Source organism: Phoca vitulina, unplaced genomic scaffold, assembly GCF_004348235.1.
Source record: "Phoca vitulina isolate PV1807 unplaced genomic scaffold, GSC_HSeal_1.0 scaffold6, whole genome shotgun sequence".
Lineage (NCBI taxonomy): Eukaryota > Metazoa > Chordata > Mammalia > Carnivora > Phocidae > Phoca > Phoca vitulina.
This window is the reverse complement of record NW_022589709.1, coordinates 41889333-41906157: the sequence shown is the minus strand read 5'-3', so window position 1 is coordinate 41906157 and position 16825 is coordinate 41889333. Positions and strand designations below refer to the sequence as shown.

At 39.2% G+C, this 16825-nt stretch overlaps 1 protein-coding gene across 1 annotated transcript in view; it reads right to left on the bottom strand.

Annotated features, from left to right (window-relative positions):
- LOC116632261 overlaps positions 1-16825 on the bottom strand; it is a 598396-nt gene that overhangs the window by 344386 nt on the left and 237185 nt on the right. Inside the window, exon 3 of the mRNA XM_032404037.1 lies at positions 8545-8627. Coding sequence (XP_032259928.1) covers positions 8545-8627 — 83 coding nt within the window. The remainder of the gene's footprint in view (positions 1-8544; positions 8628-16825) is intronic.

The window sequence follows — 16825 nt, the reverse complement described above, 5'->3', positions numbered from 1 at the left end:
GGACTTGGCCTCTCTCCTGCTGCAGTCATCAAGAGCAACCCTGCCCTGGAGTGGGCAATGCTAACAACTGGTTCTGCCAGGCTGGATCATCTTCCTCACTGACTAGACTCCCACCTTGACTCATGATGACACAGCTGACATGGAGACTCATCAAAGGCTTCCTTCTGTCCCCCCCACCCCGCCTTTATGTGGTTCCCTTAAGACTTCTTGAGGTCCTTTCATCCCAGGTGATCCCTTCATAGGTACATTGATTCAGTATCAGATTCCTTTTGCTCATCCTACGGTGTCACAAATGAACTCCTGGGAAGCAATTACATCTCATACAGGTCATGAACAGCCAATAGAGGGATCGGGGGGTGAAGAAAAGAGCAGGGGGCTCACCGGGGAGAACTGCAAGGAGTTAAGTTTGATTATTGTGGGGTTGGAAGAAGGCAACTACAAGATTTAAGTTGGGGCCATATCATAAATAGCCCTGTATTCTTTGCTAAGGGGTTTAGAATTTTCCTAAATACAATGATTTCCCACAAGAAAGTACACTGGCCCACAAGCAAAAGGGGAAATTGAAGCTCGGGGTGGAAATTACAGATTGTTAGAGGTGAGATCAGAGATCAGAGGCTGAAATGACAGACTCAGGGAGATCCCTCACTCCAGGACAGGACTAAGGCTGCTTTGCTCAGCATTGCATCATCACTACTTGAAAAACAGTAGGTATTTTTTTAGATTTTCTTGAATAAGTGGAATAAATGATGGAAGTTACAAAATTCCATTGAAAGTCCTAAAGAGATTGCTCTTTCAGGCTTTCCCTGGGAAATTGGGCTCTAGATCAGTGAAACAGTGAACTTTCTGGAAATAGGAATAACTTCAGATTCATGCTAAAGAATTCATGTTAAAGAATTCATGTTAAAGAATTATGTCATTTCTAGTATAAAAAAAGTCACATCCTATAATATTTCAAGCTCCTTGATTAAGAACTTGAATGGTTGCAGCACTAAGGACAGAAGGCTTTATTCTGCTGGAACTTTTAGTCCGTTGGGAGACCCTTTGAATTGTTAGCATGTGTAACCCACTAAAGCCACTTCAGAACACAGCTGCTTTGCTCAAGGATGGCAGCAACCTCTCTCCTCCTAAAGTATGATTTTAATTGTGCAGCAAGTGGAGCTCTCCAAAATGAGTGTGCAGAGAAGTCCCTCTACTGTTCATTAAGTCATGATATTCTTAGTACCACCAGTTTTCATGCTGAGGGATTACAGGTTGAAACAACCTTATCAAATACTTTCGTTATTTTAGTAACAATACACAGGGTCACCTAATTTCCCTTGAATCTCTTTTGGGGCTTAATCATTAAATTTCATATATAAAAAATATCTAGGGAAAATGTATGCTGAAGCTCAGTGTCATCATTTAATCATCGAGGTATCTGAGTCATGGTAGTGAAGTTTATGTCATAACCCCCCCCCCAAAATATGCAGAACTCCCTTTCCTTCTGCAACCAAGTGCCTGGTATTTGATATACATCATTTTGTATCATTGTTGCAAGCCTACATAGTAGTTATTGTTAACTCCATTTTACAAGCAAGGAAGACAGGAAATAGCCTCAGAAAGCTTCCATAACCTATCCAAAGTCATTGTTTTAAAAAGCTGGGAAGGCCTACATCACTCTGGTCTTTGGCCCACCTGGAGCAGCCTCTAAGAAAACCCCCAGGGTCATTGTTTTGGCAGGTCCACTATCTTGTAGAAATCTATAATTGGCACTTTATTGCTTACTTATTGTTATGAGTACTGCTGTTTTTCTGCTCTGAGCATCTATGCTTATTGTTCTATCCTGTTTTACAGATGTAAATATGAAAATGCTTCAAGAATAAGAGATGTGCAGGGCGCCTGGGTGGCTCAGTCGTTAAGCGTCTGCCTTCAGCTCAGGTCATGATCCCGGGGTCCTGGGATCGAGTCCCACATCGGGCTCCCTGCTCGGCAGGAAGCCTGCTTCTCCCTCTCCCACTCCCCCTGCTTGTGTTCCTGCTCTCACTATCTCTCTCTCTCTGTCAAATAAATAAATAAAATCTTAAAAAAAAAAAAAAAAGATGTGCAGAGGAACAGATTTGGAATGTGCCTTCTTTGTCTTGGGCAGGAGACCAAGAATTTTGGGGTGCAATATTGCATTGGAGTATTTTCCTCTCAGCAGGCTTCTGGTGTTTCCCTCAGACAGGAAAGTCTGGTCCAAGTATCAAGTGTTGAGATTTTTGTTGTCTCTGTCTTATTGGATCAAAGTGATTCACAAATACAGGTCAATCTTCTCTAAGTCCTTTCAAGTTGTTGCTTTGTGGAAAAAAAATCCACTAATTTGCAGAGGGTGGAAATAAATAAGCAAAACAGGATTGAAGAAAGGGAATCAGGCTAATAAAGCACACACAAAAAATCACTCTCTTCAGAGTTGACATAAACTTCACTAAATGTTCTCTGCTGGGCTGAACTCCCTACAAAAGCTATTAGATGTGTGGGGGCCAATGGTCCTCCAAATAAAATACACTGAGGGTCCTTTACCCTTACAAAATCTTCTGAGTACAATTACTTTGGGACATTCTCTATCTTAGTTAGAGACCATATGTTTGTCTAGGAAGAAACAGAAAAACACACTTAAGCTGAATGGATAATTCATTGGAGAGAACTGGGTACAGACCACAGAGCCTGCTATGGCCCTGACTGGGACAGAAACAGAACATCCATCCAGAACCAGTGTTCTCTCTCCCTTTTTTCCGTTGCTTCCTCACATGGGCCAAATAGAGTCATCACAGGCCTGGCTTTCAGTCACTCTGGAGTTCAGGAATCCATCAGATTCACCAGAGTCCCCCAGATCCATTTCCAAATGCCAGAGAGAAGGAATCTGATTGTCCAGTCCTGGTCCAGTCAGCTGCGGGACGCTGGGCAGGGCAGAACCAGCCACTCGGAGGAGGATGACCCTCCCATCCCGCTGGGGTGTCAGAGCCCTTGCCCTAGACCTGAGGGGCCCTTCCTCCTCCCAGCAGTCTGAGTACATCAAGCACATTTCCTTAGTTAGTGCATTCCGATTACAATATACTATAATTAATTTCCAATACCCAGAGAAACTAGTTTTACCATCATATTTATCCAAATCCCTCACAACCACTACACAGCAAAGGATTGATTTTGGCTTAGTTCTTCAAAAGCTGCACAGAACTCTTCAATTGACTCCTACCACCACCACTCCTACACCATCTCCCCATCTTCCCTTCCCATCTGTCACCTCCCCTGCAGCACACATCAGAGACAACTGTAAACATAAAGAGCATATTATTGGCCTGATAGCAACAAGGATAATAATACCTCCCTCTAGCTTTCTTCAAAAGGATGTTGTTGACAGCAAATATACTACTGTTTGTTGAGTACTTTGAGTTTCTCACAAGACAGTCATTGTATAAATACAAGGTATTATTACTATTATTACCACGTTTAACATTTGGTTAATAGTAAGAAAGTTCTTTTACAGTCCTAGCTGTAAACTATAGCTGTAAATTCTTTCCTTCTGCTTTAAAGCTCTTCCAGACGCTCTGAACAATGATACTAAAGTAACAATTGAAGTACATCACTGTGCCTAATGAATAAAAGCACTCTTGATTAATGGCACTTGTTCAACATCACACTGACAGAAGTATGAAGTGTTAAAAAAAAATGGAGTTTCTGCCTACTGTGATTTTTTTCACTATTAAAAAACAGGCATCATCAGAGCTGATTTTTTTTTTTTAGAGCTAGGTTTTTTTTCTATTACCTGTTCGTCTATTCAACTGCGGTTGTATTTTTCCTTCGACAAGTACTCTGCTTTTGTCTCATGCTGGTGCTTGCTATCGGAGTGTTATCACTCAAGAGCCTTGCCGCAGGGTCTCCCAAGCATCCCTGCAATCAGCAAGCCTACTGCTACCCCCGCACCAGACCTCTGCCCAGCGCGAGAAAGGGGGGGGGGAGGGGAGGAGGGCGGGCATTGCTAAAAGGCACACACTGGTCACAGCTGACGAGGAACAGCCAGGTGTTGGGAATATCTATCATGAAGTGGTTGGTGAATTGCAGGTGACTAGAGGCATACTTCACAGTGCTGTATCAGAGTTTATGTATTTTACTAACCTTATTTCATAGGGTTGAAGCTATACAGTTTTACGAGCCCCGCAATCCTCTACTAGTTGGAAATAAATTCCTCCTCAGTTATATATCAGAGGGTGACACTGGCTGTTGGCCCATCTCTCTGGGCAAATGCTCTGCCTGTATTTCTTCCTTTTCTTTCAGCCTGGGGATACAGTGCAGGGGTGGGATACAGTGCAGGGGTGCGGAGGTGGGAGTGTTTCTGCAAGACACGCGGGAAGGAAAAAGCTTGCAGCTCAAGGTGAGGGAGGTGGTGTAACCTGAATGCCAGCTTGAGCCTCTTGTTACATCCCTCTTGTTACATCCTGGTCTTGCAAATTGTTCAGTCCGCTGGTGATTTGAATGGTTAGCACGATTGTCAGCTATCTCTGCACTCCAGCTCTTCTCTCTCCTGGCAGGAACATCTGGGACACAGACTTTACAAACAGTAATAATAACCCTACTTTAGCTTTCACATTTTTGCAGTTGTTACTATGTCATCACGGTAAATGACCATAATTGACCCCACAATGAAATGTTGCCAACATTCATATGAATAGCAACTGCAATCCCACAGGCTAGCAGGCATGTGCTTTGCAAATAAAAATTTTGCTGAATAGCCCAAATCTCAGGTTCGTTTAGGGACCAGGGTATTTCTAGATTATAATAGAAAACGATTTGTTTCTGAAACAGAAGGGTGCTACATACAGTAACCTAAATAGGAGGTCAGGGGTAAGTATTAGAGAAAGATTTCCAAGATTTGCAGGAACCCTTGTGTGTCTGGGGGCTGATTTGGATACAGAGTGATGAGTCATGAGACTCCACCTGAGCATAGAGATCATGTAATTCTATTTCTCATCTACAGGGCCCGTGCATGCGTACACATGCTCACGCAAAATTCCACCATCTCTACCATTGCAAAGTTAACGTTGACCTTTCCTGACTTTCTCCAGAACTGGCATGCAATAAGGATATAACAAAATAGTGAAGAAAGAAATGACAATGCAAAACACATATCAATTCTCTGACTATAATTGTGTGTGTGTGTGTGTGTGTTTAAAGATTTTATTTATTTATTTATTTGTCAGACAGGGAGAAAGAGTAGCAGGAGGAGGGAGAAGCAGGCTCCTCACTGAGCAGGGAGCCTGATGCGGGACTCGATCCCAGGACCCTGGGATCATGACCTGAGCCAAAGGCAGACGCTTAACCAACTGAGTTACCCAGGTGTCCCTGTGTGTTTTACTATTGTGCTCAGAAGTCAATTTTAGCTAAATTAGTCTTGACAATTTTCAGCTGCTTTGGTTTAGAAATTAAGGCCATTTCAAGGTGGTTGTTCCAATAAATGAATAAAATCTATATTCTCCTATTCCCTAAGGAAACTCTTTTTCTTCTCAGAATGCTTTTCTGAATTCTTTCTCAAACTGGGCATACTGCCCTAAAATAAAACACAACCCAACACAAGAAGCAAGGACCCTGAAACTTAACTGAGTCCAGTTAAAGTGACTCACACAACATTTTGAAACCTGCCCCATAGTCTTCTCTTAATTCTTCCTCATGTTCCAGAAACAAGTCTCTCTCCAGTTCTGTTCCTCTACTTAATAAGAACACCTCTGGGGAGAATAACCAGCACTCTCATATCAATGTTGAGATAGAAATTAAGGAAGATCATGAACTTCACATTATAAACAGAATATAATGGAAATTATTCAACTATTCCTATGATTTCCATATTACAGGGAAATTAAAAAAGAACTTTGGGCAGTTTCTAGCATTTTAGATAAACTAATTACAAAAGTATGTTTCCTGTGGCTTCCTGTGACATGAAGAGTTATCCTCCTGAGGATGACCTAGAACAACCACAGAATATAACACAATTGCCTTTGAACCACTTCAATCTCCCTAAAAACTCTCCTGTCTCTTAGTTCCCCTATTAACCAATGGCTCCATTTGGTCAGTGATTCCTCAGAGCAGGTCAAAGAGACCCATAGTATCCACCACTCCTCCCTACTCCCTACCACGAACAGATATGCTCCTTTACTCCCATCTATCACCACAGTCAAAATTCCCTCATTATACTAGTGTGGCAATGCTAGATATTACCAGAAAATGTATCAGTCTCATGCTTTTTTCCCACTGGGCAGTGAAAATGTGTAATTCCCCTAATAAATATTTTCTATTTTTAAAAGGAGTTTAGTGACACAAATGAATCTCTTATATGTTAAATGGGCAGATAGATTTTGTTCAGGGAGAATTTCTCTACAGTACTCCCCTGATTCTCCTCTGGCATGCTAAAAGTCAGCAACTTGGTACCCTATTTCTGAAAAGTTCCCTAACTTGGATTTGAATGTCAAAGCTTGGATTAAAGTTCTTAACTTTCTTAGTTTTATTCTAAGGCAAGTTAAAAACAAACAGAATAAAGGCAGAGGATGTAACTTTTTCTAAATTGTGTTTATTGTTTCTTTCTTTCCCTTCTTATTTTTACCAGAACAGAAGAGAGCAGGGTGAAAACCATGACATTAAGACATAATACTACAAGATGAAAGAAACTGAAGAAGACACAAATAACTGAAAAGATATGCCAATGCTCATGGGTTGGGAGAATTAATATTGTTAAGTACCCCAAGCGATCTGTAAATTCAATAAAATTCCTATCAAAATACCAGTAGCATTTTTCACAAAACTGGAACAAATAATCCTAAAATTTGTATGGAATCACAAAAGACTTCAAATAGTCAAAGCAATCTTGACAAAGAACAAAGCTGGAAGTATCACAGTCCCAGATTTCAAGATACACTATAAAGCTATACTAATCAAAACACTATGGGAGTGGCACAAAAATAGACACAAAGATCAATAGAACAGGATATAGAGCCCAGAAATAAACCCATGCTTATATGGTCAATTAATCTACAACAAAGGAGGCAAGAATTTATAATGGGGAAAAGACAGTCTCTCCAATAAATAGCTGGGAAAACTGCACAGCTACATGCAAAAGAAAGAAGTTGGACCATTTTCTTACACCATACACAAAAATAAATTCAAAATAGATTAAGGACCTAAATGTGAGACCTGAAACTATAAAGCTCCTAAAGGAAAACATAGACAGTAACCTCTTGGACATTGGCCTCAGCACCATATTTATGGATGTATTTACTCAGGCAAGGGAAATAAAAGCAAAAATAAACTGTTGGCACTACACCAAAATAAAAAGCTTTTGCAAAGTAAAGGAAACCATCAACAAAATTAAAAGGCAACATAGTGAATGGGAGAAGATATTGCAAATTATATATCTGATAAGGAGTTAATATCCAAAATACAGAAGGAACTTAACTCAACATCAAAACAAAGATATCTGATAAAAAAAAAAAAAAAAAATGGACAGAGGACCTGAATAGACATGTTCCCAAAGAAGACATACAGATGGCCAACAGTCACACGAAAAGATGCTCATCATCACTAATCATCAAAGAAATGCAGATTAAAACCATAATGAGATATCTCCTCATACCAGCTGGAATGGCTAGTATTAAAACAACCAGAAATAACAAGTGTTGGCAAGTATGTGGAGCAAAAGGAACCCTCGGGCACTGTTGGTAGGAATGTAAGTTGGTACAACCATTGTGGAAAACAGTATGGAGTTGTCTCCAAAACTTAAAAATACAAATGCCATACGATCCAGTAATTCCACTACTGGGTATTTACCCAAAGAAAAACAAAAACACTAATTCAAAATGACATATGCACTTCTATGTTTATTGCAGCACTGTGTACAATAGTCAAGATATAGAAGCAACCTAAGGGTCCACTGATGGATGATGAATGGATAAAGAAGATGTGGAATATATATATATTAATAATATGTCATTATATATATGACATATTATTCAGCCATAAAAAAGAATGAAATCTTGGCATTTGTGACAACATAGATGGATCTTGAGGGCAGAATGCTAAGTGCAGTCAGGCAGAGAAAGACAAATACCATATGATTTCACTTACATGTGGAGTCTAAAAAAATAAAACAAATGAAGAAATAAAAACCCAAGCAAGCTGACTCAAAAATATAGAGAACAAACTGGTGGTTGCCAGAGAGGAGGTAGGTTGGGGGATGGACAAAATAGGTCAAGGAGATTAAAAGGTAAAACTTTCAGTTATAAAATAAATAAGTCACAGAGATGAAAAGTCCCACATGCAGAATATACTCAGTGCTATTGTAATAATGTATGGTGACAGTTGTGACTGTGCTTGTCATGGTTAGCAGTGAGTAATACGTAGAGTTGTCAAGTCAACGTAAACAAATATTGTATGTCAATTATGCTTCAATAATAAATAAAAAATAATTTAAAAAATAAATAAGAAGGGAGCTAGGAAGAGAGGCAGAAGGGCAGACAACTACTTGCTGGGTTGGAGCTGACTTACTGTTGACCGTGCAAAGGCTGGATCATCTCCAACTGGATTAGTTGACCACTGCGAGCAACAGAGGTGCTCCTCATGCATGGAATCTGCAAGTGGAAAGAAGTATGTGACACTGTTGCTTATATTGAAATTTTGAAGTTTGTGGATTCCATTATTAACTCAATTGGGTGTGGTTTTTTTTAAAAAGCATATTATGTATGTATGTATTTGGTTTCAATACTTCCTTTCACATAAATGAAGTCATACCACATATGTTGTTTTGTAGCTTGCTTTTTCCGCTTAATATATTGTGCATATTTTTACATACCAATATATACAATCGGGTGTAGTTTTGACCAGGAACCTACTAGTCACAAGCATGAACCATCAGTCGCTGTAGTCAGCGCTCATTCCAAGTGGAAAGGAGCCTTCCCTTTCTTCTTATCTGGCATAGGCTACCCTGTCCTCCTTCTCTGTGTTCTGAGTCTCCTTCCTTGACTAGTGGTTCTTACTTAATAGATAGGTCACTATATTATTCAAATGTGCAAAGAAAATTAAGCTTTTCATTTTATATGTTTAAAAGATGCTCATTAACCCAAATGACTAATGTATTTTTGAAATGTGTAGTCATTTCCCATAAGTGAGTTAATCTTACTTTTGAACACCCACTCTGTAAGTTATATATGTGAGAAATAGTATCTCTTACTATCTTCCAGTTTAACATTATCTTTCATTTCAAAGTGGTCTATATGGGGAAACATGCTTGGTCTTTCAGAGGTCTTCTTTTAGTCCTGAATTATCCCAGGGTAGCACTAGGGTATATAGGAGGTAAATTATGTTCCTTTGTGGGGATTGGGGAAGAGGGGAAAAGTAATGGATCTGCAGTTACAGTCCCTTGTGCTGTACCCTGGATCTTGAAAGGATTCTGTTAAGGGGTGGCTTATCCAGGGTAATCTGGTTCAGTCTATAAGGCCCTTTGCCATATCTCTTGAGGCACATGAAACATCATGTTTCCATGGATGATATTCATGGTCCTATCCATTCACTTCTGGTCTCTAATACTCTATACTTTGGTACCTCTTCTTTCAAGCCCCACACTCTCCTCACCAAGGCCAATGGATACTTCTGAATTATCTGCATGCTATGTGCAGCTATGAGAAACCTGGATTGTATCTAGTGTCCATTTAAATAAACCTGCCTTCTACCATGCCTATGGTTGAAAATGGTTCTGAATAAATGTCTGGCTTCTCCAAAAGCTTTGTACCCTCCCATTGGCCAGTTCTAAGAAAATAGCCACTAGCATAGATATATTAAGATTTCTTCATTTCTCTCTGGATGTTCCCACCTCCCCACCTTCACTCAATGCTACTCCCTAGGTTTGGCCTGCAGTGGAAAGCCTGGATGCATGTGTCCCACTGAATGCTTTAATTTCTCTCTCTTGTAGTCTCTCCAATACTCTGTGAGTTGGATTTTCACCATGTAGCAGTATCTTCCCTTACATCATATTCATGGCATGTGGTAAAGCTGGGAGCTCAACAAATTTAGAAAATGCACCCCCCCCTCCAAGTGACCACCAAGGCTTTTCTGGCCTTTAAGATGGTTTTATAACTAGGTACTCAAAAGTTCTACTTTGGTAGAGAAAATGCCGAATGTTGGCTCTTTATTTCTCTTCACATTCTGCCTATTCCATGCCTAATATTTCTAGATAAAAATCAATGTTTCTGGATGAATAGAAGGAAAGTCTTGTATATGAAAATGCAAAAGAGGAAAAGTGCAGTGATATTTTAAAACAATACTATCCCTGTTACATATGCTTAACATTTCTAGCTAATGCCTTTTCTGCCATAATTTTAGGTTGCTTTTAGTCGTGGTATTCATACAAAATATGATGAATGAGAATTTCCCCCCAAACCTCTCTCAGCCACAGTTCCTGACCTAAGTTTTAGAATATAGTTAATGAATTAGAGAAAAACTTAATAACTTTGTCTTGTCATTGGACTGCAAATTCCTAAAATACTGGGACATATCTTGTTCATACTGAACCCTCAGGATCTAGCATAAACAGTCATTGGCTGAAATTAATCCAAATTTTATTAAGTACTTCTGAAAACTGAAGTGAGTGTTCTCTCAAGCCTGATAGTTTTAGATAGTTACTATTTCTATAGTATTCAAAAAGATACATTTTTTCTTTCTCTATGTGTTCTGGACCATCTTATTTAGACTCATGGATTTAATACATTTGATACACCAATGATGCACAACTTCCAACTGCAGTCCAGATACGTTCCTTGAACTTAGATTATATATCCAATTGGCTACCTGACCTCTCCACATGATTGTCTAAGACTGGACAACTGAACCTCCCTTTTCACTCCTGATCCTCCCACAGTCTTCCCCATCTGTCCTTCTCTCTTTTCAGCTTAGAAACTTTTTTTTTCAAGGTTAGAAACCTTGATTCCTCTTTCTTATACCCCAAATCCAATCCATCAGAAAATTCTGTGTCTTTATATTCAAATAACAGTCAAAACCCACTCATCAGAATCTAATTACATCTCCACCACTGTCATCTTGGTCCAAGGCACCATCATCTCTCACCTGGATTACTGACCTTGCCTCCTAACCAGTCTTCCTGCACTCAGTCATGTAGTATATTCTCAACAGAGCAATTAGAGCATATCCCTTACTCAGAGAAAAGCCTCTATCAAGGTGCCTATAAGGTTCTAAATGAGCTGGCCTCTTTGTTACTTCTCTGACTTTAACCTCTTATTGTTCTGCTCCCTGCTTATTGTTCTCCAGTCTTATTGGCCCCTTGATACATAACCAGAAAGCATGGTGCCATCTCAGGAACTTTGTACTAACTATTCCCTTTGCCTGGAATGGCCTTCCACCAGATATCTGAATGGCAACTCCTTTTCCTCCCTCAGATCTCTGCTTAAAAATCTATCAGTGAGGCCTTGCCTGACGACTCTAAAATAACACACTGTCCCTGGCATTCCCTATTTCCCCCTCCTGCTTTTTTTCCATGGCATGTATATTCATCAAAATATTTCACTTCTCTCCATAATTACTTACTAGGTGTTTCCCCTCCCTAGGAAAGAATCTACACTAGGGCAAAAATATTTTTATCTTTTTATTCATAAGCTATTTCTCCAACACCTAGAACAATACTTGGCACATATTCAGTGCTCAAAGAGGATTTGTTGGGGCGATGGGAGTACGGAAGAATGGATGCAGAGAGAGAGGGAGAGAGAGAGAGCTATCTAAATCTAAATTGTCTCTGACTTGAAGACAAGCAGCTTCTCCTGGACCTTGGTTCTTATTTCCACAAGCAGGACTGTTTATGAGCCAGCAACCCAAACTTCAACTTTGTAAATGATGGTGGAGACCAAGATGAAAGGAAAATGAGTCCCCAAAAGTTTGTGGAGCACAGCTACCCCATTGTTCTAAACTGGCCTGTTACATTAGAGATAAATAAACTTCTATTTATTTAAGATTGTTGGATAGGAACATAGCATTTACTTTAATTAATATGTGTAGTTTTCTGAGGTAAAATGATAGTAGCATTAACTAGGCACATGTAGAATTTTATTTTTAGATTGCTTTTTACAATTATAAAAGAGCAAATTCTCTCATTGCATCTGGGCAGCTCTTTGCCAATCAGATCCTTGCTCTAACCTCCTTCCTCAACTTCCACCCAAGCTAAAAGAAAAGTGATGGTCAAGGTGATATGATCAGTTGTAGGTACAGCAGATGACATAAGACACATCTAGTACATTCCAGTAATTACCACTATCACTGTTTCACCACTCACTTTCTAGAGCAAAGCTACATATTCCAGTTTTTCCATTAATTTTCATCGTAACTACAAAAAGTGGACTACAGTTTGCCACTCAGCTCTTATAGCACTCACTAATAAAGGATATTTTTGCTTCATTAGCTTTCTCTCTTTGCTCCTCTTGTGCTATGTTGCAAGGAACAACCTGTAATAAGTTGCTCCCACTTTGCTACCAAAAATAAAATCTTCTTTTAAAATTAAATACTTTCATTTCAACTCTGATAATGCCAAATTTGGCACAAAACTATGATAATTTAACAACTTCAACCTCAAATCTCCCCAAAACATTGGATTCCAAAGAATGTTTAAAATTCAGACAACATTCTCCTAGGGAAAACATTCACATAGTTAGGAAGACCCTAAAATTAGGGATTTAGAGCCCACCTTTCCCATCTCTACTGCTAACATCCCACCCCCAATACTTAATCACTCTAGTCCGCAGCAATCTGTCCTTCCATGACTTTTCATAACTCTTCTCATGAGCATCCTTCATTTGGAACTCAGCATGTGATTATCATTTTAGTTGTTTATCTTTTTGCATGTAGGTTGTCTCCACATTTAGCTTGTAAGACAGACACTGTGGCACATAATCTGATGTAGCTCCAGCTTCTACCACTGCCACTGCCTGAACACAGTGTGCTCAGTAAATACGGGCTGGTGATGATGCATGGAAATACTGGACTCCTCCTGGAGACCAGTGTTTCCAGGAGGCAGGGGTGGGAAGGGAAACTTGAAAGAAAAGGGGAAACCTTTTTCCACTAAACATACATACACGCACATACATATGTACATAAATACATTATTTAGTCATTAATAAAAGTTAAGGAGGCCCACAATAGTTTGTTTTTTCCGATGAACGAGTGGTTAAATTTATGCTGCTCCCCTTGGGATATCTCATGGAATTGTAGTTCTCAATTTAACAGGCAGTACTTGAATATAATGATCTCAAGAGGATCAATATCTAATATCTAACAAGGTATGAGGAGTATTTTATGAGTATTAGTATATTTAAGGTTCTCATATCTACCTATGTTCAGGCAGGAAATATTTTAATATTTTCCCATGTACTTTGATTATAATTAATTGTCAAGTTTACTGTTGTTAATTAATTTTATTTTTTTATTTAATTTGTCAAAAGTTTATTTTATGGTATTCATCTCTGTGAAAAATATGGCAAATGATAATACCACAAGGTACTTCAAAGAATTTGGAAAGGGCACGTATCAACATGACATTCCTAACAGATGTCAATTTTATGTAAATATCATTGGAGACACAGAAGTCGAGATAATTCAGAAAAACAAAAAAAGAAGTCTGCAGTTAAAAACCCAGTTGAGGAGCATTTTTCCATTTTAGCGTAGTGGTTCAGTGCAGTCTCTTTAAAGTTCTCAGTAAGGAAACATAGCTAATGGGCTAAAGAAATAGACCAGGGGACCAGACTGCCTGGGTTTGAATCCCAGGTCTACCACTTATTAGCTATTAAAACTAGAGCATATCATTTCTCTTTTCCTATTCATCCAACTGGGAAAAACTGGAGGGGAATAGCATCTATCTCACAGGGAAGTTCTGAGGATTGAGTAAATAAACACACATAAAACATGGAGCGCATGGCCTGACCCCGTGGTAAGTATTCAAAGGATATTAGCTATTATTTGGGGATAGCAAGGATTCTAAATACATCAAGTGCTGAAAATCTCCATTTGACTTTTCATTTTCTGATGAGAGGATGTAAACCAACATTTTTGTCATATTTAATTCCCTCTTGTCATCTCCGATGAGTTCCATTTTAAGAGGAAAATAACCTCAATAAGTAAAAATGCACTGAAAGAAAAAATCTTCAGGAATTCTTCTTTTTATAAAAGTATTAGCCAATGGTTTAAAATATATATCTATACCTAATATTGCACTGAATTGCCTACATCTTCATAGTTTTTAAGGAGGCTAAATCCAGGAATAATCCTAGGATTAACTGTCAAACAGGAAAATGGTCCTATCTCCTATTGTGACATCATCTCCCCCTTTCTAGGCATCTATCCTGGCTCCCATTTCCACTGTCTCAGAGTGGAAGAATGTGCACTAAAGCTCGAAGAATGTGCACTAAAATGTTAATTCAGTATTACTCCTTTAAGTATGGTCTCATTTAATAGAAAACCCATAAAAGGAAAAATGCCAGATTGATTTAGTGGGAATGTACTGCTTCATCCACCTACCACAGACCGCATCTATTTCTATGGCAAGTGCCTTCCCCCCGACACACACACACATTTCCTGTGTCCCCTACGATCCTGCCTTCTAATCCAGGAGTTGGCATTTGTCCTTGGTAAGGCCAGTATCCCATCCTTGGGATGTTTAAACTTGGGACAGAGAGGCAGAATAGTTTCTCTTGGATTAAAGATGTAAGATATTAAACTTGGTAAGTGTTGATGGTCACATTTACATCATAAGGAGAAAGCTAGCCTACCAGGAGAAAGAAGAATGACACTGATGCACAGAGACCAAAGACATAAAGAGTTCGGTAAACATTAGAGATGCTGATTCTACAAGATTTATTGGGAGGGGCGGTGAAGGAGGGGAGTCAAGCAGTTTTCCTGCCCTTCCCACAGCTGTTTTTATTCTTCTTGAGAATTCAGAAGAGACCTCTTATGTTGCCCTTCAGAATTCTCCTGACCTAACCTCTGTGGCCGTCCTGTGACCACTGGTTTGGTGCAGGCTTCCATCAACTCTCTGATGGTACACTGAGACAGCAGCTCACAGAAGGTCCAAACTGTCCTTATAACTTCCTACCTAGGGGCTTCTGTGGTGCCATAGTGTGGGAAGCTGTTCCATACTTCTGTATGCACAATATGGAACTCCAAGAGACTTCGTGCTCTTGGAACCACCATCGACCAGTAGAAGCCAATGGATAAAGGCTTTCTTCTTTGTCCCTGTGTATTTCATAAGGGTTTCCGGGAGGTTGAACACTAGTCACCTGATCCCCTGGTGCAAGTTAGGGTGGTCAAGCTCTTCCTCCAATTGGCTTTTCCTCCTTCTTTGTTTCTCTCCCTCCACCCCATACCCCAGTTCCCTGGCATCATATTCCCTGCTAAATGTAAGGAATCCTTTGTTCAGGCTCTGCTTTTGAGGGAACCCAGGCTAAGATACTTAGGATTCTTTCGGCAAATTTCCTTTGGGCTAGATTTCAGTTGTAACCAATTGTAATGGCTTAAAAAAGAATTCATTTCTAGTCCCAGATAATAACACACTAATTGTAACTTTGAACAAATTGGTTATTCTATACCTCAGTTTATTCAGCTATAAGACAGTGGAATTGGTCTTATTTCTAATATTCCTTTCAAGTCTATTATTTCAGGATTTGAAAAAAAGGTCTCATGTCTCAGAGAAATAAATCTCTAGTGATGGCAGTACAGACACTGGGATAGTCATTTCCTCCTATATTTCTGGTCCCTCAGTGCTCATGTCCCTGGCAACACCATGAAAGAATTATCCCTTGATTCTCATTAGGGGAAACCAGGAAGGAATTGGTGTAGTGACTATATGTGGGAGTGGAGTTTATAAATTATTTCCCGAGCATATCTGAATCTCTCAAGCTGCTCCAAAAGAATCTTTGGATTACTCTTGGTCTAAAATTAATTATATTTTCATAAATAAAAGGTCAATTCATGAAAAAGGAATTCTGTGAGGATTTCTTGGAAATCTTTTTCATCTGTGAAAATTTGAGTTTCATAGGATTCTGGAAGCTTCCTACAATTTCTCTTGGTTCCAAGATTATCAAACTTGGACTTTTGACTTTAGTGCATTTCGCTGTCTTCCTTTTACATCACACATCAGATTCTTTCCTTGGGGCCTTCAGTTGTTAAAGTTCACACAGTTGTTAAAGTGACTCCTACCTAAGGATTCAAGGCATCTCTGTCATCTTTAAACCTCTGTACTGTGAATTAATATCTGACTTTCTTGTCTTTGGTGAGGACTGATTGCTCCTCCAATTCTTCTTTCCACTTTGATGTTTCTCTGAAGATATGACCAGGGAAAGTAGAGAGCGCAAAAAATTATACGGTTAAAACAAAACAAGACTACCCTTAAAATTTTTACATATCTGGTATTGAAGAAAAAAATATGGATTGATGGCCTAAAAAAAATCAAAATCACTAGAGATGTCACTGAGTGCAAATTCCTAATATCCCAAGCCATTTTGAAGAGTGAAAGTATTTGGCACACAGTAAGAACTGACACGGCAAAATCATATCAAAGAACTGAGGTCAGCAGTAAAGAACATATTTAGCTTCACCTAGTGCACCTGGGCAAAGGAAAGGGGAGATGGTGGAATATTTAATAGTAGGAAAGAGAAAATGACTTTACATGAAGGGATATAGATGATCAAGAATTTCAGAAAACAATAAATCCCAAATTTCTTGTTTGATTCACCTAAAACCAGAGAGGCTTATAAAATCCTTTCCACTTAGTGGCATTGAG